The following is a 26430-nucleotide window of genomic DNA, read 5'->3' as shown; positions in this document are numbered from 1 at the left end:
TACTACTATACTGATAATTTCATGATGATTAAACTTGGTGAATAGGAAGTAGCAACTATCTAGCTACTGTGGTAAAACATGCTTGCCAGAGAGTGGGAAATAAATCTTAACAAAAGTCAAGAGATCTTCCACACTGTGAAACTTCTGTGAGCCCTATGGTCTTAAGCAATTCAAAACACCCCTTCCAAGGTGAAGAAGTTGCTGCATCTACTCTCCCTTACTACTGAGAAAGAGGTACAGTGCCTAGTAGACCTCCTTGATTTTTTTAAGCACCCTGTACCTCACTGGGTTATGAGACTGTGAACCATTTACCAACACTGCTGGATGTGAGAGAGGACCAGAACAATAGAAGGTTTTGCAATAAATATGGGCTACTTTGCCCCTCGGGTTATATAACCTACCAGTTCTGATGTTTGAAGTTTCTGTGGTAGACAGAGCTCTTGCACTGTTATTGCAGAACTTTAGGTCAATCTCAGGGAAGACCTCTAGTACTTTGGAAAAGAAGAAGAAAAAAAAAAAAAAAAAAAACCTATGCCATCCTATCTGTGTAAACAACTACTACCCTTTCTTGAAAATTAGTTTTTGCCTTACCATAGGACCTCAGAATGAATGCATGTGACCTCGGCAGCCCATCACGAACTAAGTATTGTTAAAACAAGAAATCAATATGCTTGGGTGTGTACTACAGCACTTCACCAGCAAAAGGAAGAAGTGTACATGAGATTAGGCTTGAGCAGGTCCTGAAGGCACAAATAATTTGCATGAGCAAGTGGCCCAGATGCCCAAGGTTCCTGCTCCTGCTATAGCTTCTTTTCACTTAATCTGGTAAATTCTCTATAACCATCTTACTGAAGAAGAAAAAAAAAAAAAATCAGGCCTGTTAACTGATAGTTCTGCAAGATAACAGCACACCAGAGATGACAACACTACAACCCCACTTTGAGGCAGTCTTAAAGGACATTAGTGAAGGGAAACCCTTCCAGTGGCAGAAATTGGAACACGGTACCTAGTTGTTTACTTTGCCTTGGAAAAGAGATGACAGAGGAACTGACTCATGGAGAGTGTTTAATGGATATTCAGAGATTTGAAAGGAATAACTGGAAAACTAGTGACAAGGAAATCTGGGGATGAGGTATATGAATAGACCCTTTGAAAGAGCACAGAATATGGAGCAATTTATGTCCCATGTGAATGCTTACCAAAAAGCAAACTGCAGAGAAGGTGCTGAACACAGAAGATTAGATGACCTATTGGGGGGAGACAGTCTTTCTACTCAGTCACACTAACCCTGCGCAAAGGGCCCATTAACAAAGTGGCCATGGTAGTAGGGATGGAATTTATACATGGGCTCAGCAATATGGACTTCCACTCACCCAGGCTAATCTGACCATAGCCACAGCTGAGTATCCAACATGCCAACAGTCCATGCTTACACTGAGGATGAGGTAGGTGTATGGCCCCAATATATGGTACCATTCACGGGATGATCAACCAGTTATCTTCCTACTCATTTCTAGCCCCAGGTAATTTCCTCTTTCTTAACAAATCAACTATGAATTTAAAATAAATATTCTTTATAGTATGAAGGTTTTCAGGTAGTCTTAGTCTGCCCCCTTGTGGGAACCAGCTCTTTAATCTCTCACTAGGAATAAGACTTACTAATAAATCCAAACTGTACCTCAAATAAAACAAAAAATATATTTACTCAGTAATAACTTTATCCCAGGCTTTACTAACAGGTCTCTTCTTCACCTTTTGTTATTCAACTCTGTACGGCCCTTAATTAAAGATTATGAAGTTTTCCAAAGAGGTTTTATGATTTTTATCTCTTGCCAAAAAAGATGTTTGGAAAGATACCTTTTCCAACCTTTTTAGTTGTCATGCTTTTATTCCTTTTCTTTCATAAATATGGATAAGCAAGGAGAGGTTTCTACAATGTTTCTAGTGTTAACTAGGCCAATTATCATAATGTAAGTAGGATACTTAGTATGTTCTGACACAAAATGTGCTTGGGGTTGCAAATTCCAAGAGTTTAAGGTGTTATTAGATAAATGATTATGAATCACTTTGAAAGTCTGAACACTCATGTATGAGGAAATGGTGAAATAAATTATGGGTTGCTTATGCTGTGAACCATTATACCGATTTTTTACAATTAGAACTTAAGTATGCTCCTGAGGGATGGTCATGCTGACTGGGGGATAATGAACTAAAACTGCATTTTATTTTTAAAAATCTTCAAACTAATACACCCACCCATCCATACAGACACATCCCTACATTTGCCAATATGAACTCAGGGAAAAAACATGAAAGGATACAGACTGAATGTAGTTAATATTAGTTACTCTAGGGTAGTAGAAGGAAAAGAAGCCTTAACATGTTCTTTTTAAATATCTAAATTGTTGGTAAAAAGTAATCTTTTAATTAGTAAAATTATTATAACTCACATTTTAAAAAGCATGACTAATATATGTAAATACATTCTGACACATTCCTAGAGGCCCAAGATAGTAAGAAGTTGTTTGCTAAAAGGCCAATTTCAAGTTTAAGTCTATGAAAAATGAGTGTTATACAAAGAATAATAAACATGAAGTTAAATTTCAGAATTACAGGACTAGCAATAAAGGCACTTTAGAGGGATTTATCATTTAAGGTCAGATCTTTCATTCTAGATCTTATCCAACCACCAACAAATTTAATTTTAAATATCAGAACAGAAGGGTTCTAAGTACATGCTACCAACAAAGCTGATTTGAAACTTCTGGTGTAGATTAGTATAAAGCTTGAAATATTTTCCTACTGAAAATAATACCTACTTCACAGCATTATTCTGAGAATTAAATGAGGATTATGTAAAAGCACCTCGCCCAGAGCCTGGCACATATGTATAATTAAATTTTTTTTTTCAAAGCAACCTATGTTGAAAACTAAGTGATTTTTTTATCACAATGATAAACCACTAAAACAATAAAAAATTTTGTTCATTAGTGACCCACTATAGTGATACTTACAATGATACAAAAATGACACATTAAATGCTGAAATAATTTTCCTTATCATTTTATGTTATTAAACAGTTGGTTTAATAAAGAAATCTTTGTAACTTACCAGACTGAAAAATAATCTGTGTATGTTTTAAGAGCATGAACATCTCATTTCTACTATATATTTTACATATTAGCAAGGAAAGAAAAATAATCAGAACACATCATATTTGACCATTTACTGTATTATTCCTATAAATGCACCAACATGTACTAATCAAATAAAACTGGCTACAGATAATGAGAATCATGCAAAGTTAAACCCTGTACAGTTTCCCAGCCTTCCAGCATGAGCTGCTCATGAGCATTACTACACCAATACACATTTTGTGTATCAGAGCCTAATACCAGCTTAATGCTATTCTTGTAAAACTAAATAAAAATTGGGTTTCAGTCACATCACACTGGTTCATGCATTTATTTAATATCTAGAACGAAGTAAGTTCTGTTTATATATGACCTCTAATGAAAAAATCATTTGCTGCAGAAAATGGAGCTAGTATACCAAAACCAATTCTGATAAGTAACATATGAAATACAGAACTAGAATTCCTAGAACTGATGGTCAAATTGATGACCTAACTGCAAGACAGTAGCACTGTGCTAGATGCAAAGATCCTACTGATAATGAACTCCTAAATTACATGGAAAAAAAGAGACTCAACAGACAAGACTAAATACAATAAATAATATATCCCAATTATACACAATATGTTATACTGGAAAGCAGAAAATATCCACCCAATCTCAGAAGGCCTTAACTTAGAAGTTTAACAGGCACAATCATACTCCAGGATCCTCATTTCACAAATTAATTAGTCTGATAAACTACCTACACTCAACAACAACAAAAAAATTCTTTTAAGATTTATTTACGTGTTTATTTGAGAGAGAGTGAGCAAGACAGCACAGCAGCAGGGGCAGAGGGAAAAGCAGACTCCCCTGCTGAGCAGGGAGCCCAGCTCCAGGCTCCATCCCAGGACTGACCTGAGCCAAAGGCAGGCACTTAACTGACTGAGCCACCCAGTGTCCCTCAACATAATTTCTTCAATACTTTACTTGTTTAGTTATGTTAAGTAACAGAAGTGAATACTGCATCCATTATGTAGCCTGGGAACATTCATATATCTTACCAAGCACCCTAAGTGCTACTTGTTCAATCTTTCATTCAACAAATACTGACAAATTCATATATGCAAGTGTTCTAAGGCAAGTGTAGTGAAGAAGATGAAGTCTGCTCAAATGAAACCTACTTTCTAGTAATTGAGACAACAACGAAACAAGTAAATGAATAAATAATTATTTTCAGGTAGTGATAAACACTATGAAGGTTAGGGTCTAGGGTATTTGGTATGATGGTCACAGAAGGCCTCTGACTTAAGCAGAAATCTATGGCCCTTTATTCAAGAAAGAACAAGTATAAAGGCCTTAAAAAGAAAATACTCTTAACATGTTTAAACAAAAAGGCCAGCAGAAAGGAAACAAAGTAGAAAATGGAGGGAGTGCTAAGGCACAGATTTAGAGTTCTAGGAAAAGGGCAATTCAGGTAGGGTTCTATAGGGAGTGATAAAGGCTGGAGTTTATTCTAAACGTGAGAAGGCTACTGAGGAGTTTTACTTCAAGTCTGGGGAAATAAATGATTTGATCTGTATTAATAAGAACACTCTAGCTATCACAAGGACAACAGACTATAACAGACTGTAAGGAAAGAAATGAGGGTAGTTCAGACTAAAATGGCAACAGAGGTAGGGTGGAATGACAAAAGAGTATTTTAAAAAGAAAAATTCTTAAAGCATAATAAAATAAAACAAAAAGCCAGTAACAGAGGATAAATGTTAAGAAATCCATGGAAGACAGAAACTAGATGCATTCGGAGTGAGGAAATTATAGCCCAGAGCATGTGTAGGAGGATAACTGTGAAAGATGAGTGTTTCCAGGTCTGTTTTAAGGACAGAAGCAGTAGATTCAAGGAGCAGGAAGTGCCCATGGGCAGCAGTCTGAATGAGAGGAGCAGGACTGGACTCACTGCAAGGAGTCAGGCATCTCCCATCTCCTACATTTTATAAGCAGAAGACATCACAGGTCTCTGCCCCAAGCTAGAGCAGGGAGTGTGGTCATGTTTGAGTCAGAATCCACTGTACCTGAGAAACAGAACAGAGGCCAAGCTAGTCAGTCAACACATAGGAAAGAGCTATCATGCCCCTAGATAAGACATCTCACCAGACCCTTTACCTTACCGTCTACTGTTATCATGGGAGAAGAGACACTAAATGAAAACTGAATTCACAATCAGGCAGGGCAGTCACCAAGCATTATACACCTACAGATGCCTATCAGTTGTTTAAAACTAGTATCTGTTCCCAAAAGACTGCCATTTGTTTTGGTAAGTTGATGTTTATGGCATATTAATTGTTAAGTAATTTGAACATCACCCCTTCAGAGAGGCAAACACAAAATAAAATAACACCAAAGACCTCTAGTCCTGGGTTAAGACGGAATAAGCACGCTCCACCTTAACTCAATGTAACTAAAACTGGTGAATGTAAATGAAAACCCTGGAAAGTAGAACAGCAATCTGAAGACTCTGAAAAATAAACAGTAGCAGGCAAACTGTGGAAGGAAAGCAGAATTTGAAGGACAACCAATTCAGTTGCACATTTCCTACTGTTTTTAATGTCCCCAAACTCTGAACTCAAAGGAAATCCAAATCCTGAAATAGCAGAGCATGGATGAAAAGAAAGATGCAAGAACAAGTCTTCTCTACCTGATTAGGCAGTATGAATGAAGGGGGTGAGGGTGGCTCCTTAGGGGACTGAGGGGAAATCCCCCGGCTTTTTTTTTCTTTTTACCTTTTTCTTCCAGCTCCGCCCCCCAGGCAAACTTTTTTCACTATTGGCAGCTGTTACTGAGGGGAGACTTAAGTCTCTGAGGGAGGGGAATCCTTTTGACCAGAAGAACACAAGCCTAAGGACTATGATATAACTGAAAGGAGAAATAGATAAATCCATACTTATAATTTGAGATTTCAATATTCCTCTCCTACTACCTGAAAGGATGAGCCAACAGAAAATCATCAAAGGTAGAGAAGACATGAACAACACTATCAATCAACTTGACCAGATTGATATTTATGGGACCTTCCATCCCAGAAGAGTAAAATATACATTCTTTTTAAGTGCATACTGAACATAAGATCATTTCCTGGAGCATAAAACAAGTTTCAATAAAAAGTGATTCAGCTCAAAGAAAGTGTTCTTTGATGATAATGAAATTAAACTAGAAATCAATATAAGAAAGATATGGAAAATTCACAAATATTTGGAAACTACATCAACACACTTCTAAATAACACAAGTTAAAGAAGTCATAAGGGAAATCAGACAGTATTTCAAACTAAATGAAATCATACTCATCAAATTCTGTGAAATGCAGCTAAAGCAGTACATAAAGCAGTATTTTTAAGATTTTATTTATTTATTTATTTGTCAAAGAGAGAGGGAGAGAGAGCACAAGCAGGCAGAGTGGCAGGCAGAGGCAGAGAGAGAAGCAGGCTCCCAGCTGAGCAAGGAGGCTGATGCGGGACTGGATCCTAGGATCCTGGGATCATGACCTGAGCCGAAGGCAGCAGCTTAACTGACTTGAGCCACGCAGGCATCCCCATTGTGGGAAATTTTATAGCACTAAAATTCCTATACTAAAAAGAAAGTTCCAAACAATCACCTTAGCTTCCACTCGAAAAAAGTAGAGAAGAAAAAGAAATTAAACCCAAAGCAGAAAGAAGAAAGGAATAAAGAGTAAAGCAGAAATCAATGAAATACAGAAGAGGAAAGCAGCAGAGAAAATAAACGAAAACTGAAACTGATTCTTTGAGATCAATAAAACTGATAAATCTCTTCCCAGAATGATCAGTTCAAAAAGAAAGAATACCCAAATTACCAATATCAGGAATGAAAGAGGTGACATCACTGAAGATCCACAGATTTTAAAAGGTTACTCAAGAAGATATAATTCAAATAGTCATACTTTATTCAAGAAATTTAATTTGTATCTTAAAACTTTCCATAAAGAAAATTCCAGGCCCAGATGGTTTCTCTGAAAAAGTCTATTAAACATTTAAGGATGAAATAATACTAGTTCTATACAAAATATTCTAGGAAAATTGAAGTGGAGGAAATGCTTCTCAACTTTCTACTTATTCTAGGAGGCCAGCATTACTCAGTTACCAAAATCAGACAAAGGCATTGTAAGCAAAGAAAACTAAAGGTCAATATCCCACTTGAACATAGATGCAAAAATAATAAAATTGTTTTAGCAAATCAAATCAACTGTACAAATAAAAGCCACATACACCAGATTTGCTCACTGGTCCAAATCAAATAATGGAAGTATTTGTACCACGCTGGAGTAAAGTGATTAGACGGGCATAGACATCAGCTACCCCAGACCTTGCCCCAAGACTGAGGACTTACTCTGAAGAATATCTTCTTTCCCACACATTATTTGTTTTCTCTTGAATTTAGGACTTCTTTTTTTTACTTACTATTTTATGTATTTATCACCAATCAACCCTAAACCTTTTGCCAATTGTTTAAAATTTTTCTGAAGATAATTAATGCAGCAGGTTTCTAACAATCTCATTTTCACGAGATAACTCTTCTGGAGACTTCTAACATACTCCAATTTGGTTTGGTTGCCCTCTCTCCCTGTTTTCTCACTGTCATTCTAAAGACTTCTCTACCTTTCTCCTTTGTTGAATTTCCTATTTCCTATAACCCATCTCTTTCGTTTATTTGTCTTTCTCATGTTGATGGATCATATCCTAAAGAGTCCTAAGAAAGGGTACAAGGCAGGCAAAACAACAACAAACCAAAAAACTTACATGTCTTAAAAGATTGTATTAGTTTATTTCCGTAAGGATGTTAATAATGGTTCTATTACTTCTCTCTGCAAAATTTCTCCAAGTTCTCTCTAAGTTGCTTTATTCTATTTATTTTAATCTCTATCTTTCATACATTAGAAGGTTTCCTCAAATATCTAAAGTAACCCTTGGTTAGTTGCTAATATTTAAAAGAACAGGACTAAAAGGCTGATTGAGAGCTTTGATACATAGAGTGAACTGGCTGGGATGGGTTTTTTTGTTTGTTTGTTTTTGTTTTTTAAGTAATCTCTGATGGCTACATTTTGTGGCCTTCTCTTTAGTCAGATTCTTCAGAAAAGACTATGCCAACCTCCTGCCTGAAATATGAAAGCCTAACTGCCAGTATCCTAGTGCCAGTAGGATAAAGACAGCTGGAATGCAATTGTCCTATTTTCAGTAGAGGACTGCCCTCAACTGTGCCTGGTAGATGTCTCCCAGAGAATCTCTATTTTGTTCCGAAGAATACATTTCTGAGTTTTGCCAAGGTTAAGAGTAGGGACTTGGGCACCTGCCCAGCTGACTGGTTAGCTAATTTTGAGGAAGAGGTCTCAGGAATCAAATGCTTCTTCAACTGACTTTCAGCTAATCTTCCTTTCACCTCCATCTCTACATGCTACCATTCTCGAGTTTTTTGAGGCTTCTGGAGGTTGTTTTCCTGATTTTCTCTGCTATTGAGCTTAGGGTTCAGTTTTTAATTATTCATATACTCTCCAGTTTCTAAAATTGTGTTGATGTTGGCTTTTCTCCAGTCCCCCTTTACTGATGGTTTAGCAGGTTTCTGCAAGGAGCAAATGTAGAAATGTGTGTTTATTCCATCTCTTTACTCCTGATAATACTGATGCTCATTCAGCTCGTTATACATGTATTTTTATGTCTGCCGTCTAAATAAAGAGATACTACAAACAAAATTTCCAAGAAGGTAAGAAACACGTTTTAACTATTAGTTAACTCTGATGATGATGGAATTCCTGGTAATTTCTGATTGAAATCAGGTAGTAGTGCTCAAGGTCACAGAGATCATGGATTTTGCTGTTATTAGGTTCAGCTTTTGTTTCTGCTGTTTTCTTAAAGATTTTATTTGAGAGAGAGAGAGAGCACAAACGGGGGAAGGGCAGAGAGAGAGGGAGAATCAGCACCCCCCCACCCCCCCACCCCCCACCCGCCGGCTGAGCAGGAAGCAGGATGCAGGGCTCAATCCCAGGACCTCAGGTTCATGACCTGAGCCAACGGCAGACACTTAACTGACTGAGTCACCCAGGTGCCCCTCAGCTTTTGTTATTAAAACTCAACTACACTCATTGATTTGAAAAATATTTTAACTGACACAGCCTAAGGGGCATAAGATAAATGAATAATTCCCGTATCTACATCTGTGACATTTAATACAAATTATGATATTTAATAAAATTAGTATAATTTTTTTCTATTAATTTCTACTAATTTTATTTTTAGGGTCTTTCACACATGTGCTCATTTTCTTTCTTTCCCCCCAACCCAGGTTTATTGAGATATCACTGACATATATAACATTATAAAAATTTAGGGTGTACAATGTGTTGATTTGATATGCTTATATACTATAATTCATTTTAACTTCTTCTTTCATATAAAAATATGTTTAAGGGGAAAAAAGGAGAAAAATTAGACAAATTCCTGATAAAATACCATGCATATTATTTAAAAATGAATAAGTACTAGTACAAGTTAAAATTTCCAAATCAACCTGCGTATATTATTCCTCTTTTTATTCTGCAACAAACAATTTTTTAAAAACTGCACAACTCGGGGAACCTGGGTGGCTCAGTCAGTTAAGTGCCTGCCTTTGGCTCAGGTCATGATCTCAGGGTCCTGGGATAGAGCCCCATGTTGGGCCCCTTGCTCAGCAGGGAGCCTGCTTTTCCCACTCCCTCTAACCCTTCCCCCACGGCTTGTGCTTTCTCTCTCTCTCATATAAATAAATAAAATCTTTAAAAAATAAAAATAAAATAAATAAAAACACAACTCTAAAACTTGGGTAGAGCAAACTTGGAGAAAAAAGGTAAGAAGATTATGGAACAAAAGAACCAGGAACTTTTACAGGATAAAAACACCATACATTTGTAAATCAAAGCTTTATTTTATTTCTAAGTAAAGATTCTCTAAGAATCATACATCAGTCAAAATGACTGCCTGAAGTTTTATAATATATTCATCAATTTGGGTTCTCAACTCCATTCTCTTAGTGGCCATTTCATTCATTCAGCAATATTTATTTAGTAACTACTACATGCCTGGTACTTATTCTTGGCACTGGAAATACAGCAATGAACAAACAAGACAAAAATCTCTACAATCATGAAACATTCATTCTAGTTTTGGACAGAGAAAATAAAATAAATACAAAGGTGATAAGTACTATGAAGAAAAAGAATGTGGAGGTACTAGTCATACAATTTTAAACAAGTTAATTAGGAAAGGCCTATATGAAGATTTCACTGATACAGGATGTTTTTACCTAGTTTGGAAGTTGTCACTTCAAAAAACCAGTCTACAGCTTATAATAAATTTTAAACAGAAAAGGAAAATAATTAGTAAGGTCCTAATTTAAAATAGCAACTATACACAAAAACCATTTCTTCTGAGAGCTAAAACAACAAATATTGTGCTGATGAAATCTTAAAAAGCCAGCGTGCTGATACAAATGTTACTGTTAAAAATTTACTTTTGGTTATATTCCAAAAGTGATATCCAGATATATATCACAATGTTCCTAAACTACTTAAAATCTTATTATGGTATTACCATTTAAAAATGATATGAGAACATTTTTCATTTTACCTTGAATAAATGATATCACAGAACTTTTAGACTGCAACATTTAAAGCCCTAAAGGAGAAACTGGAATACCTAAACTAGACCCAGGGAAAACCCCAAACCTCAGATAAAGTACTAGAAAAGAACAGCTGATATCTTTTCTTTTTAATTTAATAATAAATTTAATGAAAGCTTACCTTGGCCAGAGCGGCTTTGGCGAGAGTCTACACTTGACTGTCTTCGATCCGGTGGTTCCTCGCTCCCTCCATCTATATACAAGTAGAAAGGGCATAAGCAAATAGATAATGGAACTGATGTAGTATCTTCTACGGTACCATTTGTATCTTAAAACTACGACATCTGGGGGCACTTGGGTGGCTCAGCTGGTTATGTGTTCAACTCCTGATTTTGGGTCAGGTCATGATCTCAGGGTTGCAGAGTTGTGAAATCAAACTCAGCACTGGGTTCTGCACTCAGCAGGGAGTCTGCCTGGATCCTCGCTCTCCCTCTCCCTCCAACCCTCCAACCCTGCACACGCTCTCTCTCCCTCTCTCTCTCTAAAATAAATAAATAAATCTTTGAAAAAAAAACAACTATGATGTCTAGCATTTGTTCTCATTTCTTACAATCTCAATCATTAAAATATTTGAGGAGACTTTTTCCTATATAAACCAAACGTTCTTACCCATATTTTTGTGAGGACAGTTAACACTCCCCTCTGGAAATGTAAAGAAAGTCAAGGTGTTCTTTCCCTATTCCTATACACATACACTCTACTTTGCATGAAATGAATAATGTTATCAACCCTGAAATTCACTCACAGATTCCAGTATTGAAACCTTGATTTAAAGATTTAAAGCAACGTCTAAATTAATTACAGCTGCCTGTTTGAAGTATGTCAAACAATTCCTTGGGCTCTATGTTTTACTAATAAAAATTACATTTATATGTCTCATAAGTTATAATAAGAAAATTATATAATACATGAAAGAACAATGTAAATTAGTATCAGAAAAACTCAGAAATGAAGAGACAGAAACCAAGAAAGAACTAGAAATAAAACAAAAGTCATTCCAGTACTAAAGACTGAACTATAGGAAAATAAACAAATAAACATAACAAAAGAACTTAAAAGAAAAAGAAAGTTGGGGCCTCTGGGTGGCTCAGTTGGCTGAGCCCAGCTGATGACTTGATTTCAGCTCAGGTCATGATCTCAGGGTCCTGGGATCAAGCTCAGTGGGGAGTCTGCTCTCTCTGGTCTTGAGATCACAATGACGTTTAAGAAACAACACTAAACTAACTGGTCACCTTCTGAGGAAGACAGGAATCCAGTTCATTATCTTGAAATCTGGGAAAAAGGAAAGAACCAAGCAATTTATCCTATATTTCCTATATAAATTGTACTGGTACACAAAGAGTACATAAGTGAGATCTTCTATAAAATCATTCCAGATAATAAATGGGAACCAAAAGAAAAAATCATAATATCACCATTTCATAATGAACTAATAGCTCCAGAGGCACTGAGCATCAATGATTAATAACATTAAAAAGGAGTAAAAACCAGACATTATATGCCCCTTGATGATAGGAGCACAACAGCTACAGTTTTCGATCAAACCTGAGTCTTGTCAAACCTCTGAATCTAGCTGTCAGTTTTCAGGAAAAGCAAAAGACAGAGGAAAATGTTGAATTGTTCCCGAGCATACAACAAAATTCAGATTGTGGGAAATTTTACAGGACAAATAATTAAACAAAAGAAAAAGATAAAGTATTATGCAGTCCTAAATTATTGTGGAATAAACATTCTTTTTTTTTTTTTCTTTAAAGATTTTATTTATTTATTTATTTATTTTATTATTGAAAGGGAGAGAAAGCACAAGCAGGGGGAGCAGGAGGCAGAGGGAAAGGGAGAAGCAGGCTTCCTGCTGAGCAGAGAGCCCAATGTGGGATCCATTCCAGAACCCTGGGATCATGACCCGAGCTTAAGGCAGATGCTTAACTGACTGAACCACACAGGAGACCCAACATTCATTTTATCAAAATACAAAACTATATCAGGAATCTATGGCACCTTAAATCAGGATGTGTAAATATAGTATTAGCCAATTTTTCTTCCTAGTAATTAATTTTTTATGCAAGTATCTTCCTTGGAAATCAATTACAATGAGCAACATTCATATCCAGGCAGGTCTTAAATTTTCATTTTTCTAATTTTTTATGAAGATAAAATTACATATATAATCTGTTTTAACATCAAAACATGCTCTTAAAGTATGTGAGAAGTAATATGAATAAAACATAGACATGTCCCCTTATCAGGACTGCCTTCCTAAACAATAAGAGGCAAAACAAAACGAAACAAAACAAAACCTAGGCTTTAAACAGTATTTTTGCATGATCTGTGGAATGTCAGGGTATCAATAAAACAATCCACAGGAAAAATACAGGCAAGAAATGGTTTAAGACATAGTTTTGAGTTAGCCGGGCAGTGAATTCCAAGACAAAAAACAAATCACAATTTTGATACCATCATAATCTAAAATGTTTTAACTGCCTAAATTTTCAAAATTAAATCAGAAATACATTACAGTAAATTTGAGCAATTCACTCCTCTAAGACTGAAACCCTATAACCATCCATGTCTTACTCCAATGAAGACTGAGCCTAAGAGTTGAGATTAACTCTCAGGTAAAAGTAAACAGTTAAAGATTTTTTAAGAAGAATAAACTCACCACTTTCCCAAGATGATGCAGGAAAAAAATTTCAACCTCTTTAAAAGTGTTTGTGGTATGCTTACGGAACCAATGAATCCATTATCCAAAATAGCAAGACTACAATGACATACAGTACTTCAAATGTTTTTGCTTTGCTTAACACACAATTCCTTCAGTACAGATAAGACCTCCCACGCAGGACACTTACATCTACATTTATGGACAAAACAGAAGACCTTCAGTCGTCAAGCAAGTCAAGTTATTTGCATAAGACTGATTACCTCACCCCAGGGTGTAGAAGGTAGGACTGGGCTGCGTCTATGAAGTAAGAATTTACTCATCAAACCTGAGTTAAAGACTTACTTCAGATATGCTGTGAACTTCCCAGAGGAAAACCCCCTGTTGTAACAGATACAGATATAAAAAAAGACCTGACTGTCCAACTAAAGTGCTAGCTTTCAAAACCAGACCTTAAGTTTCCTGGATTTGAGATAATCAGCAGAGAACATTTATTTTTTTTTAACTGCATACTGAGTTAAATCCAGCAAGTAATATAAAACAATATACTTTTAATACTGAGAAACATGAATAGATTTCCTATTCCCATTATTTCAAAGGGGAAAATGTCACTGGAGAATTTACCTCACAGGGTAGACAGCTTTCAATTGAGGTGTATTAAAGCACTGAAATATGCCTGGTAAAGAAATACCAACCATATTGGGATATTCAGTATGTACTGATTTCTATGAAGGTACTTAAGTTAGAGAAAGTCTAATGAGAAAGTGCCTGAACAATTCCAAGAAAAATATTTTCTTTCCTGTAAGAAGGGGATACTTTAAATGATTCTTCTTTTCAGCCCAGGATCAAAATATTAGAGTTGAAAAATTAGCAATTTAAGTAACCTTGAATTTGGTAAGCCAAGCTCATCTTTAGTGTTTTCAGCTAAATACTGTGCTAGAATAACAGATTAGTTTTTATGAATAAAAATTTTGAAGTTGGTTGCTTTCAATCTTTCTTTGGTAACTTAAATATACAACCCTAATAGAAGACATGGGAGGGGTATTAAAACTGAATAGAATACAATACAAAGAGATTAAAGTTTTACTATTCAAGTATAAACTCTGGTGCTTTTTACTAATCAAGCATGAATTTGTAAGAACTAGATACACCTAAGGCCAACAAGGCAGACATGACTGGAAGGTATGAATGGAATTTTTTTAAAGTGCAAAAGAAAGGACTAGGAACATAAGCTAGACTTATTTATTAGCCAAAGGTCACTTACGAATAGGTACATAGATAAGATGCTCCCTGGCTACATAAGCACTTTAATAACCAAAAAAAAAGAAGCTCATTTGTTTGGGGTAGAAAAGAGAAAAGGAATTTATTTGTCCATTATCTATTCACTACTGGGTGTAGTGCCAGAAAGATCTTTACAACATTATCTCATTCATTACTAATAACAATTCTATGAAACAAATATTGTGCCCATTTAAAAGGTAAGACTGAGGGGCACCTGGATGGCTCAGTGGGTTAAAGACTCTGCTTTCAGCTCAGGTCATGATCTCAGGAGCCTGGGATCGAGCCTCACATCAGGGTCTCTGCTCAGCAGTGAGCCTGCTTCCTCCTCTCTACCTTTCTGCCTGCTTGTGATCTCTGTCTGTCAAATAAATACATAAAATCTTAAATAAATTAAAATTTTAAAAAAAATGTAAGACTGAGATTCAGGGAAGTAAAGTGACTTTCCCCAAATCCCACTATAATCCTAAAATTCAAACTGTCTGGTTTCAAAACTCTCCGCTGCTCTCTTCTATAACAAAGAAGTCATTAAGGGGGTGGTACAGGGTCATGAAGCGAAAAGAGAGCAAAAGTGGACAGAAATCAAACCAGAGGCTACTGCAAATATTCAGAAGAAAATAAACATTTGGACTAAGGGGGCAGTGGAAGTGGTGAGAAGAGGTCAGATTCTGGATATATTTTGTTGCTGGAGCAGAAAGAATCACCTGTCAGAAGAGAAAAACAAAGAAATAATCAAGGGTAATACCAGTATTTTGGGCCCAAACAACGGATCTGCAATTTACTGAGATAGGGAAGACTGTGAACGTATAGGCTGGGGATCAGGAGAGTATTTGGAGCTCAGTTCTGGACACACCAAGCTTGAGGTACCCGTTACACAAATAAGCAGACATGAATATACATATGCCATCAGTACAGAAACCACTTTTAATAAACTGTATGACATCCCCATGGAAGGACTATAGTTGAGGGGTTGGGGGACAGAGAAAGAGTGAAGTCAAAAGACTAAACCTTGGGGCTGAATCCAACATGCAGAAGCCAGTAATATGAGAAACAACAGCAAACAGTAAGAAGTAGCAACCAGAGAACAGGAACAAAACAAGAAGACTACAGAAGTCAAGTAAAGAAAGAGTTGCATGGGGGTACCTGGGTGGCTCAGTCAGTTAAGACTCTCGATCGCAGGTCATGAGTTCAAGCCCGGTATTGGGCTCCAGGCTAGGCATGGAGTCTACTTTAAAAAAAAGAAGGAGAAGGACAAAGAGGAGCAGGATGAGAAGCAGAAGCAGCAGCACCAGCAGCAGCCTTTCATGAAACGGAAAAGGTCAAATGTTGATAGGTCAAGTAACATGAAGACTGAGAACTGACCATTAAATTTAGTCGATGTAGATAAACTTTAACTTGATTCCTGTGGAGTGGTAGGGATGAAACTAATGGGATTAAGCTCAAGAGTGATTAGAAAGAGTTTCTGGAAAAGGTCTTATCTCTCCCTAGACATGTTAGACAACCCATGGAGACCTTGGATGCAAGACGTCAAGGTCCTTATTAACACTGGATTACTGAAGAAAACTACCCTATTTCTGGTCTATAGTTATATAACCAACAAATCCTTCCCATCATATAAACCAGAGTTGAGGAAACTAGCCCATAAGCCAAATCTGGCCTGCCACCTATTTTTGGACAACCAGTGAGCTAAGTAAGAATAGTTTTTACATTTTTAAACAATTGAAAATTTAAAAAGTAATATTTCATGACATAAAAAGTATATGAAATTCAAATCTGAGTGTCCATAAAGTTTTATTAGCACACAGTCATGATCACTCCTTTATAAATGAGTGGATGGCTGCTTTTACACTACAGTGACAGAGTTCAGTAGTTGCAAACTGTATGGCCTACAACACCTAACATATTTACTATGTAGCCCTTTACAGAAAAAGTTTGCTAACCCCTCGTATAAGCAATTCTGAGGCAAATATTCTATTCCCTACAATCCCATTCCACTAGACTCTGGCAGCACAAACCTACTTGATGATATTCAAAGAGGAAACGCATTACAAGGCCTCCATCAACTTATTCACACTTTTTCCTCTACCTAAAATGCAGCTGCCTCTACTTAACAATATAAGGAAATTGTATCTAACACATATTAATAGGGCTTAGTGTCTAGCACAACTAAGCTAGACTCAATCTTTGAACTACTATTATTTACATGACCTTAAGAAATTTAATGAAATCGGGGCACCTGGGTGGCTCAGTGGGTTAGGGCCTCTGCTTTCGGCTCGGGTCGTGATCCCAGGGTCCTGGGATCGAGCCCCGCGTCGGGCTCTTTGCTCAGCAGGGAGCCTGCTTCCCTTCCTCTCTCTCTGCCTGCCTCTCTGCCTACCTGTGATCTCTCTCTGTCAAATAAATAAATAAAATCTTTAAAAAAAAAAAAAAGAAATTTAATGAAATCCTCTGAACCTCAATTTACCTGTGAAGCTGATATTAGTAAGACCTATGAAGTTGTGGTAAAAAACAAATGCAGTAATGTATATAAAACACAGCATGCCATCTGGCACTAAGTAAACACTTCTTTTTTTTTTTTTTAAGATTTTATTTATTTATTTGACAGACAGAGATCACAAGTAGGCAGAGATGCAGGCAGAGAGAGAGGAAGGGAAGCAGGCTCCCTTGCTGAGCAGAGAGCCCGATGTGGGACTCCATCCCAGGACCCCGGGATCATGACCTGAGCCGAAGGCAGAGGCTCCAACCCACTGAGCCACCCAGGCGCCCCACTAAGTAAACACTTCTTAAATAACGGGAATCTTCAGCGATCATCATTATGATCAATAACAACATCCTTTCATCCAAAAGATGGTTTAAATATCATTTCCTTATCTTCTCTGTAAGATTTTTGGGAGAATCCCATTAAGAATTAATTGTTTTCTCTTCTTCTCTAGCACACTATACATATCTATTTTATAGCACTGACACATTGCATGATTAATTATTTACATGACTATCTTTGGACTAAAGTTCAAAGTGTGCCTCTTGAAAGCTTTTTTCATCTTGATATTTTCAGTGCCAACTTAGAATCTGGTATGGCGTGGGTATTCTCCACCCCGCAAAAATTGTTGAATTAATTTTGTCAAGAGCCACCTCTAAAATTAGTGTATTCATAAAACCAAACCAAGCTCAAGGAAAAAACAAGTGGTATGGATGTGGTTTTGAGACACAGTTTAAGGAGTTCAATGTTGTCTTTTTCTTATCCAAACTATTACTGTGAAAAGAAGAGTGGCATTATTCTAAAGCACAAAGACCTTATCCTCCACATTATTCTCAAAGATCTTAATTATCAAAAAGAATTTTCACAGGTAAGCCAGACCCCCTAAAAGTGATTTAGTTCTTAAGAAAACATCTATACTAAAGGAAGCATTCTATTCCAAATAAAAAGTATTTCACATAATGCCATCAATACTATAGTTAATACTTCTCACAAGTTTTCATAGATCTAGCTTCTGTACTCTAAATCTCAATATGACAAATGACTTCCCTGTGATGAGTTATCAATTTATATTTGCCTAATGTATCCAAAATTGCCTAAGGTATCCCAGAAAGTCTGATCTGTAGCTTAAGAGAAGTAGTTCCAAACACAGAATGGTTTGATTCTCATGACGGAGCTATACATCAATGATGATGAGTAATAAAAGGAAAACAAAGTAGACTTGCTAAATGTAAATGGAGTAATCACCAGTAATAATGCCAGTAGTTTAAAACTTGATGACTATGCTTTCAAGGTGCACAATGAATATATAAAATGTCAAGCCTAACACAAAATTAAATAGAACAACTATAAAAAACAAAGGTTATCTGCAATTATATATTTTTCTTGTTTTTTATTAATAAAGTTTTTACTTTAGAACAGTTTCAGATTTATAGAAAAGTTGCTGAGATAGTACAGGGAGATCCCATAAACCCTACACCCAGTTTCCCACTTAGATTAGTCATTTGCCAAAACTAATGAATCAATATTGATACAATATTATTAACTAAAGTCCACACTTTACTTAGATTTCCTTAGTTTTTTTTTTAATGTTTGTTTTCCATTCCATGATGCCATATTACATTTAATCATCATCATTATGTATTCTTAGACTCCTTAGACTAGTTTCTCAGGAACTTTTGTTGTTTTTGGTGACTTTCACAGTTCTGAGGAGTACTAGTAAGGAATTCTATACAACAACCTCTTTTGCGGTTTGTCTGATGTTTTTCTCATGATTAGACTCGGGTTATAGGTGAGAAGAAGAAGACCACAGAGGCAAATTGCTCTCTCCATCATTTAATTTCAAGAATGCATACTATCAATATACTGAAACTAAATAAATAGGTCTAGGTGTTTTACATACCCTACATAACTAAAAAGAAAACTCAAGCTCTAGCTTCTTCAGCTGTGCTGTTAATGAAAACAGACATTACCTATTTGTTTCTTACTATGTGTCAGACACTGCAAAATGTTGTACAGATTTATGTCATTCAATCCTCAGTAAAACCTTATGATATAAATACCATTTTTCTTTTTGCTAGATCAGGAAACAGGAATCAAAATTTCAAGCAAACATGGCCACAGCTGTAGTTTTTAAGTGCAGGATCCAGAATCTGAATCATTCTAAAGCCTGTTCTCTTCTCCACCATTCTCTGTCTATACACAAACATAGCACGACAGGTTAAGAGAGCTCAACAATGCAGTTGATAGGAGACCAAAAAAACATGAAAACATTCCAAGGTGAATTTGAAATAATCTCTGATTTCAAACTTCTTCCCCTCAAATCGGGTACTCAGTATGGCTCACCTGAATTCTTGAGTTTAACAGTTTGCTTGGAGTTGTTAAGAAGCATAGATTGCTCTACAGAAAAACACTTCTTAGAGTCCCAGAATGATAGCGCTAAGAAGGAATTTTGTGTTTATTTTTGTCAATTTATGCTTTTTAAACAATTTGTGAGGGTGAAGCTTAGCAAAAAGCAGTCCAGCAGAACAACTTAACAACAGTTAAAAATATAACTGAACGTCAACAATAAGTGTATATACACATACACATACTTTGTTTATTTTTGGTGTTTTTATCTGTTGAAACTGGATGCTGAGGAGGATACAAGTGAGTCTCAATCTTTGGCCATATAACCAGATTGATCTAAAAATCCAGGGATTTAAAAAAAATCCTCATGCTCAAGCTACCCCCCGGATCAATGAAATAAGAATTGAGAGAGAGACCCAAGCATGACTAGTTCTTTAAAACTCCCTGGATAGGGACGCCTGGGTGGCTCAGTTGATTAAGCGGCTGCCTTCGGCTCCGGTCATGATCCCAGGGTCCTGGGATCGAGTCCCACATCCGGCTCCTTGCTCAGCAGGGAGCCTGCTTCTCCCTCTGCCTGGCTCTCTGTCTGCCTATGCTCACTCTCTCTGACAAATAAATAAATAAGATCTTTAAAAAAAAAAAAAAAAACCTCCCTGGATGATTCAGCATGCAGCCAAAGTTGAGAAATATTCATAGAGATGAAGTGGTGCTTGGATACAGAAACAAACTGGATCCATCTGCAAGTTTCCAGGGCTAACAGATGCTACAGGTAAGAAATACTAATTATACTAAAGGGTATGATCCCTAAATTGAGGAAGGTTACACTCGTATGTTCACTCCCTATTTACTACTGATTTTGGTGAGTTGGGGAGTTTATGGAGTAAACCAGGATAATATTGCATAATTTGAAGAAGGTTCTAACATACAGTTAACTAGACTAAATTTACTTTTTTGAGATGGGTTTGTGAAGTTATACTACCAAGATGATTTTGTCTTCTAGATGTAAAGCTTCCTAAGATTCTGGAAACTAGAATAGCCTCTGCTTCTTCACATCAACCTGGTCTCAAGAAAGTCCCAGCTCCTAAAGCATGAGAAGGGATGTTCAGGAACCATATGAGATTTTATTTATAAAAACAGACAGGAATAAAAGAACGTGGTGCACTTAGGAAAATCCAAAGAGCCTGGTATACTAGAGCACAGAAAGTATGGGGAAAAGGCAGGATATCAAAGTAGAAAAGTTGGCAAAAGCATCATCACAAAAGGCATAATCATTATTCACGATTAGACTTCATCCTCTAAGTGTGGGGAAGAAAATGAAGGACAGTGAGCAGGAGAGTAACATGATCTGAACGGTGTTTTCAAAAGATAAATCTGTTGAGCATTTATAGATGGCACTATGGGGTCAAAGAGGCAAAGAGATCACTGCAAATAAGCCCAGAGGAAAGGAAAGCCTGAAGAAATACGTTAACACTGCGAATACAGAAGAAAGGGTAGGTTCGTGGCATATTTAGGATTAAGAACCCCAAATATTTTGTATCCTTTTGAAAGAGGTGTTCCAATCACTGTCAATCAGTTTTCTTTCCCCTTTCTTCCTTGAATCTATTCTCATCAGGCTTTCGCCCATGCTGCTCCAGCAAATTCACACTTATGAAGATCTCCTATAAAGTCTACTGCTAATTCCAGTGGTCAGTTCTGTTTTCTTACTTTTTGCCTTATTATAACAACATTTGATGCAGTTCACCATTCTCTTTTCCTTGAAGCTTTCTCTTCACTTAACTTCCAAGACACCACCCTTTCCAATCTCTGCGGTTCCCTCTTAGTCTTTTTGGCTTGTTCTGCCTCTTCTCCCCAGTCCCTACATGGCCCAGTGCCCCAGGGCTCATTTTTCTAATTGGTACTTTCTCCTATGTACACTCCTTTGTTTATCTCAAACAGACTCAGGGCTTTATGTTTCATCTAGATGCTAATGGTTCCCAAATCTGTGTGTCCAGCCTGAACCTTGTTTGTGAATGAGCTCAGCACTTCCGAATTGCCCACCCCAGATCTCTACTTTGAAATTAAGCAGGCATCTCCAAACTTGACGCAGCCTCTCATTCCCCCTCTCACTCATTTCCCCTCTTATTCCCCCATTCCTTATCTCTGTGAATAGCAAATCCATTCTTTTAGTTGCTCCAGTCAAAAACCTGGGAGTTATCCTTAACCCCTCCCTATCTTTGTCTCATGCTGCAAATGCATTCCAACAATAAACTCTGTCAGCTGTACCTTCATAATATATCCAAACTACTTCTCACCCTTTACTCCTGCCACCCTGGTCCCAGCCACCTTTGTCTATGACCTGGTTTCTCTGCTTCTGCCCCAGCCTGGCTTCAGTTTTTTCTCCACACAGCAATCAGAATGATTCTGTTAAAACACAAATCACATCGTGACACTCCTCTCCTCAAGGATTCCCCATCTTAGTAAGAGTAAAAGTCAAAGCACTTAGATCAAGGCGCTACACAATATGGCCCTCATTACCTCTCTGACTTCATCTCCTACTACTCTTGCGCCTCTGACTTCACTGAAGCATACTGGTTCCCTTCATACTTTAAACATGCCAAAGAGGGGTGCCTGGGTGGCTCAGTCAGCTAAGTGTCTGCCTTCTACTCAGGTCATGATCCCAGAGTCCTGGGATGGAGTTCCATGGCAGGGCTCCCTGCTCGATGGGGAGTCTACTTCTCCCTCTCCCTTTGCTCCTCCCCATGTCCCTGCTCTTTCTCACTCACTCTCAAATAAATAAAATCTTTTAAAAATAAAAATAAAAAATATACACAACAAAGATGTACCCATATCAAGGCATCTGCTTAGAATATTTCTCTCTCAGATATCAGTATGGCCTGTTCTTTCATTTCCTTCAGATGGCATCTAAGTGTCCCCTCAACAACCATCTTCCCTCAGCACCCTATCTAAAATCGTAGCCCCTCAGACACCAGATTTACATAGACATGCTTTTTTCTCCCTTCCCTGATTCTTGCTTCTCCTTAGCAGTTACCACTAACAGATTCTATATCTTACTTATTTACTTTAATTTTAGCCATTTCCTCTACTAGAATGTAAGGTCTATGAGGACAAATGCCTACAGCAACAGCTGATGTCTGAATTAATTTGTGTGAGTGAAATGAGTGAAGGAAGGGAATTCTGGATGCCTTAGAAATTCCCCAAATTTGGGGATTTCACTGGACTTAATGTAATTCCATTAACCAAGATAAAGCATAGAAGATGGCAGACTGGGAAGAAGAAATAATATGTCACTTTAACTAAAGATTTAATTTACAACCTAATTTAATCTTAACCTCTATTTAGTGCCTCATCAATTCGAGTTCTAAGACTGGAAGGAGGGAAACATGAACAGCCGGAAATGAAATTATTTAATCCCTTGTTTGTTTGTTTGTTTGTTTTTAAACCAAACAGGTAATTCTCAAACAGGAACTCTATAACGATTCTCAATTCTCAACACAAATGTTTATGTTTAACTTTTAAATACATTATTCTAATGTATTCTAATGTAAAAGGAGGTCCCTTTATTCATCTATTTGTGTAAAAATTAGAGAGGTCCATCTACTAATTAATTGCCTTTTTGAAATTTCTGCTTGAATGTCTCATATATACCTCAAACTCAAAATACCCAAACAGGAAATTCTCACCCCTCACCCCTTCAAATCTGATACTATCAGAGCTCCCCATCTCAATGAATTCATCACCAAATTTTGTTGATTCTCCTTCCTAATGTCCCTTGAATCCATACCGAACCTGTTTCCAATTCCTACACCCATTCCCTTCTAAATGTTTATCCACAAAATGTCCAAATAATCATTTAGAAATGCAGCTGTAATAGTTTCCCCATTTAATGTTTAAAATGTTGAAGTGATCCCCATTAGAACAGATATAAATTCTTAACGTGGTCTATAAGATTCGACTTTTCCAGCTTCATTTCTAATTAGAGCTCCCTTTGTTTTCCTAATATTGGCTTTGGTTCAGGTTCTGATCTCTACCTTCAAGATCTAAAGTAGAAACCTGAGAAACAACTACTATATGCTTGGGAAGTCAGGATAAAGTGATTTTGATCCCAAATTCCTCCCTTCATATATAAGGATAAGTAAGTTTCAAAAGCACTAATAATAGAAAATATTTATTTTATGTCATACATTCATAATAAAATAAAACCTTAAATTTATTCCTCTTATACCTTAAAAAGATAGAATGATAGCTACTGACAGATTAAAAATCAAATCTCCCCCTCTCCCACCTCACCCCTCAAAAGGGCACATCTTTCTGTTTTGACTAATAAGTGTACTTAAATGTACTTGATACTCACCGAAAACCCAAAATAACAAAAAGCCAGAAAATATTTTATCTAATGAGACCTTCATTTTTTTCACAAACAAATTATACTTTATTAATCCCATACACCTATATTATTTGAATATAATGATGGCAATGAATAGAAAAAATTAAGACCAAAATGTTTTAAGGAAATTTTTTTTAAAGGAAAAACCTTGGTATATGTCATATACAAAATTCAGAACAATATTCCCTTCTCTAAACTTGTCATTAGTAAAGTCCTTACTAGAGTGTTACTACTTTGTATTTTTCTCCTATGTAACTAGGAAACATAAATACAACAATGATTAAGTGGTTGAATAACAGGAATCATTAGGATCTTGTAGAATATAGACATATTTAATCAGGGCAGATGGGTGGACTTGATTGACTAAGTGACTCTTGACTTCGGCTCGGGTCTGGATCTCAGGGTCCTGAGATTGAGGGAAGTCTGCTTAAGATTCTCTCTCTCCCTCTCCCTAGGTCCCTTCCCCCAGTTACATGTGTTCTCTCTCTAAAATTTAAAAAAAAAATTTTTTTAAGAAATATTTAATTAAAAAATAAGGATGAACTGAATAAGGAATCAAGAAAACAGACTCACATTTAGATAAAGGAACTTCATATATGAGAAAATAGCATTATATAGCACTGGAGAAAGAAAAGCCTATTCAACAACAAAGAGGGTACAAAAACTAACTTTTTCCATATGAGAAAAAACAACTATCTCCTTGTCATACCTCAATCTCATTACTAAAAAATTAAGGGGAAAAATGTATTAAATGTAGTAAAAATGTAGTAAAAAATCTGAAAGTGAAAAATCAAAACTTCAATCATTAAAAGAAATTTTCTGAAACAACACAGGGGTAATAAAGAATGATAAAAATGAATAAACTAAAATTTTAAACTTACATTCAACAGAGGTTTAGAGTTTTAGACTTATAACCAAAAGCAAAGTCTTAAGACAGAACAGACTAAGAAAAGATATCCACAATAAATATCAAAGACTAAGGATCGATCTACAGCAGGGATCTATGAACTTCTGTAAAGAGAGTAAATATTTTAGGCTTTGCAGACCATATGTTCTCTTTTGCAACTACTTCACTCTACCATTGTAGCACAAAGGCAGCCACAGACAATATGTAATAAACAAATGTGGCTGTATTCCAATAAAATTTTCTTTATGGACATAGAAATTTGAATTTCATATAATTTTCACATATTTTAACATTCTTTTTTTTTCTGAATCATAAAATAATTGTAAAAAGTACCCTTCACTCACAGGTTGCACAAGAACAAGTAGTAGACCGGATTTGACCCAGGAGCTATAGTTTGCTGAACCCTGTCTAGAATATATAAAGAATATCCATAAATCAATAAGACAAAGATAAATAAATCCAAGAAAAAAAAATGCACAAAGAATATAAGGAAGCTATTAACAAAAGAGGTCATCTGAAGGGCCAAACACATCAAAGGATATTTGGCTTCACTAGAAATTAAGGAAACAGAAATTAAATCAGTAGGATACTACCTTTCATGTACCAGATTAGGGAAAATGATGAAGTCTGATCATATGAATGTTGGCAAGCATACTACAAAACAGAAACTCTCAAACACTTCTGAGAAGACTATAAACTGGTACAGTGACAAAGCAAAGAAATTACCCAGTGAAAGTGAAATGCAAATGATCTACAACCTGGCAATTCCACTTTCAGGTATAGCCCCTAGAAAAACTCTGATACATGTGTAAGGATATTCATTGCAGCCTGATTTGTAATAACACAGAACAAAACAAACACTGAAATAAACTCAGACTTCTATTAGGAGAGAAATGAATAAGAGAAATGTGCTAATGAAATTGAATACTACGCAACACACGAGAAATAAATCAAATCCATATACACCAACAAGAGTAAAATAAGCAAGATGCAGAATTCCACAGAGAGAATGATACCGCTTAGTAAATTTTAGAACACATACAATACTAAAAATTATTCATGGTTACAACTATATTAAGATTTTTCATCTCTGATAAAGGAGATTCAAACATCAACTTTTTTTTTTTTAACCAAATTCTTTATCTGTATGTATGAGTCTGTGTATTATCTATATTATGTGTCCATCTGTTAGGATATGGTTATAGCAATGAGAACTAGTGAAAAGACATGCCATATTTTATTTTGAAAGTTATAGGAATTTACATTTATGAAAACGCACAACTGCAGCAAAACAGAGAATGGACTAAAGGGTACTGAGACTGGAAATGTAATAATTTAAGTGGAAAAAGAGGAAATCCTAAATTAGGACGTGAGAATGGAAGAGGACAAGAGAAAACCAAGTTAAGAAGCATTCAGAAGTTCTAATCAACTGGACGGGTTAGATGTTGGCAGCCATTTTGGGAGTGCAGAAAGCTTTGTATGTTTTCTAACTGCTTCCTGAATACACCTGCTATGGGCTTTTAAGTAGATTTTAGAAATGACA

At 36.3% G+C, this 26430-nt stretch overlaps 1 protein-coding gene across 1 annotated transcript in view; it reads right to left on the bottom strand.

The window, feature by feature from the left end:
* TANC2 (tetratricopeptide repeat, ankyrin repeat and coiled-coil containing 2) overlaps positions 1-26430 on the bottom strand; it is a 372574-nt gene that overhangs the window by 259307 nt on the left and 86837 nt on the right. Inside the window, exon 3 of the mRNA XM_080825462.1 lies at positions 10956-11027. Coding sequence (XP_080681588.1) covers positions 10956-11027 — 72 coding nt within the window. The remainder of the gene's footprint in view (positions 1-10955; positions 11028-26430) is intronic.

This window comes from Martes martes (assembly GCF_963455335.1).
Source record: "Martes martes genome assembly, chromosome: 16".
In the NCBI taxonomy this organism is placed as follows: domain Eukaryota; kingdom Metazoa; phylum Chordata; class Mammalia; order Carnivora; family Mustelidae; genus Martes; species Martes martes.
The sequence above is the reverse complement of the archived record's forward strand: the minus strand, read 5'-3'. Positions and strand labels throughout refer to the sequence as shown.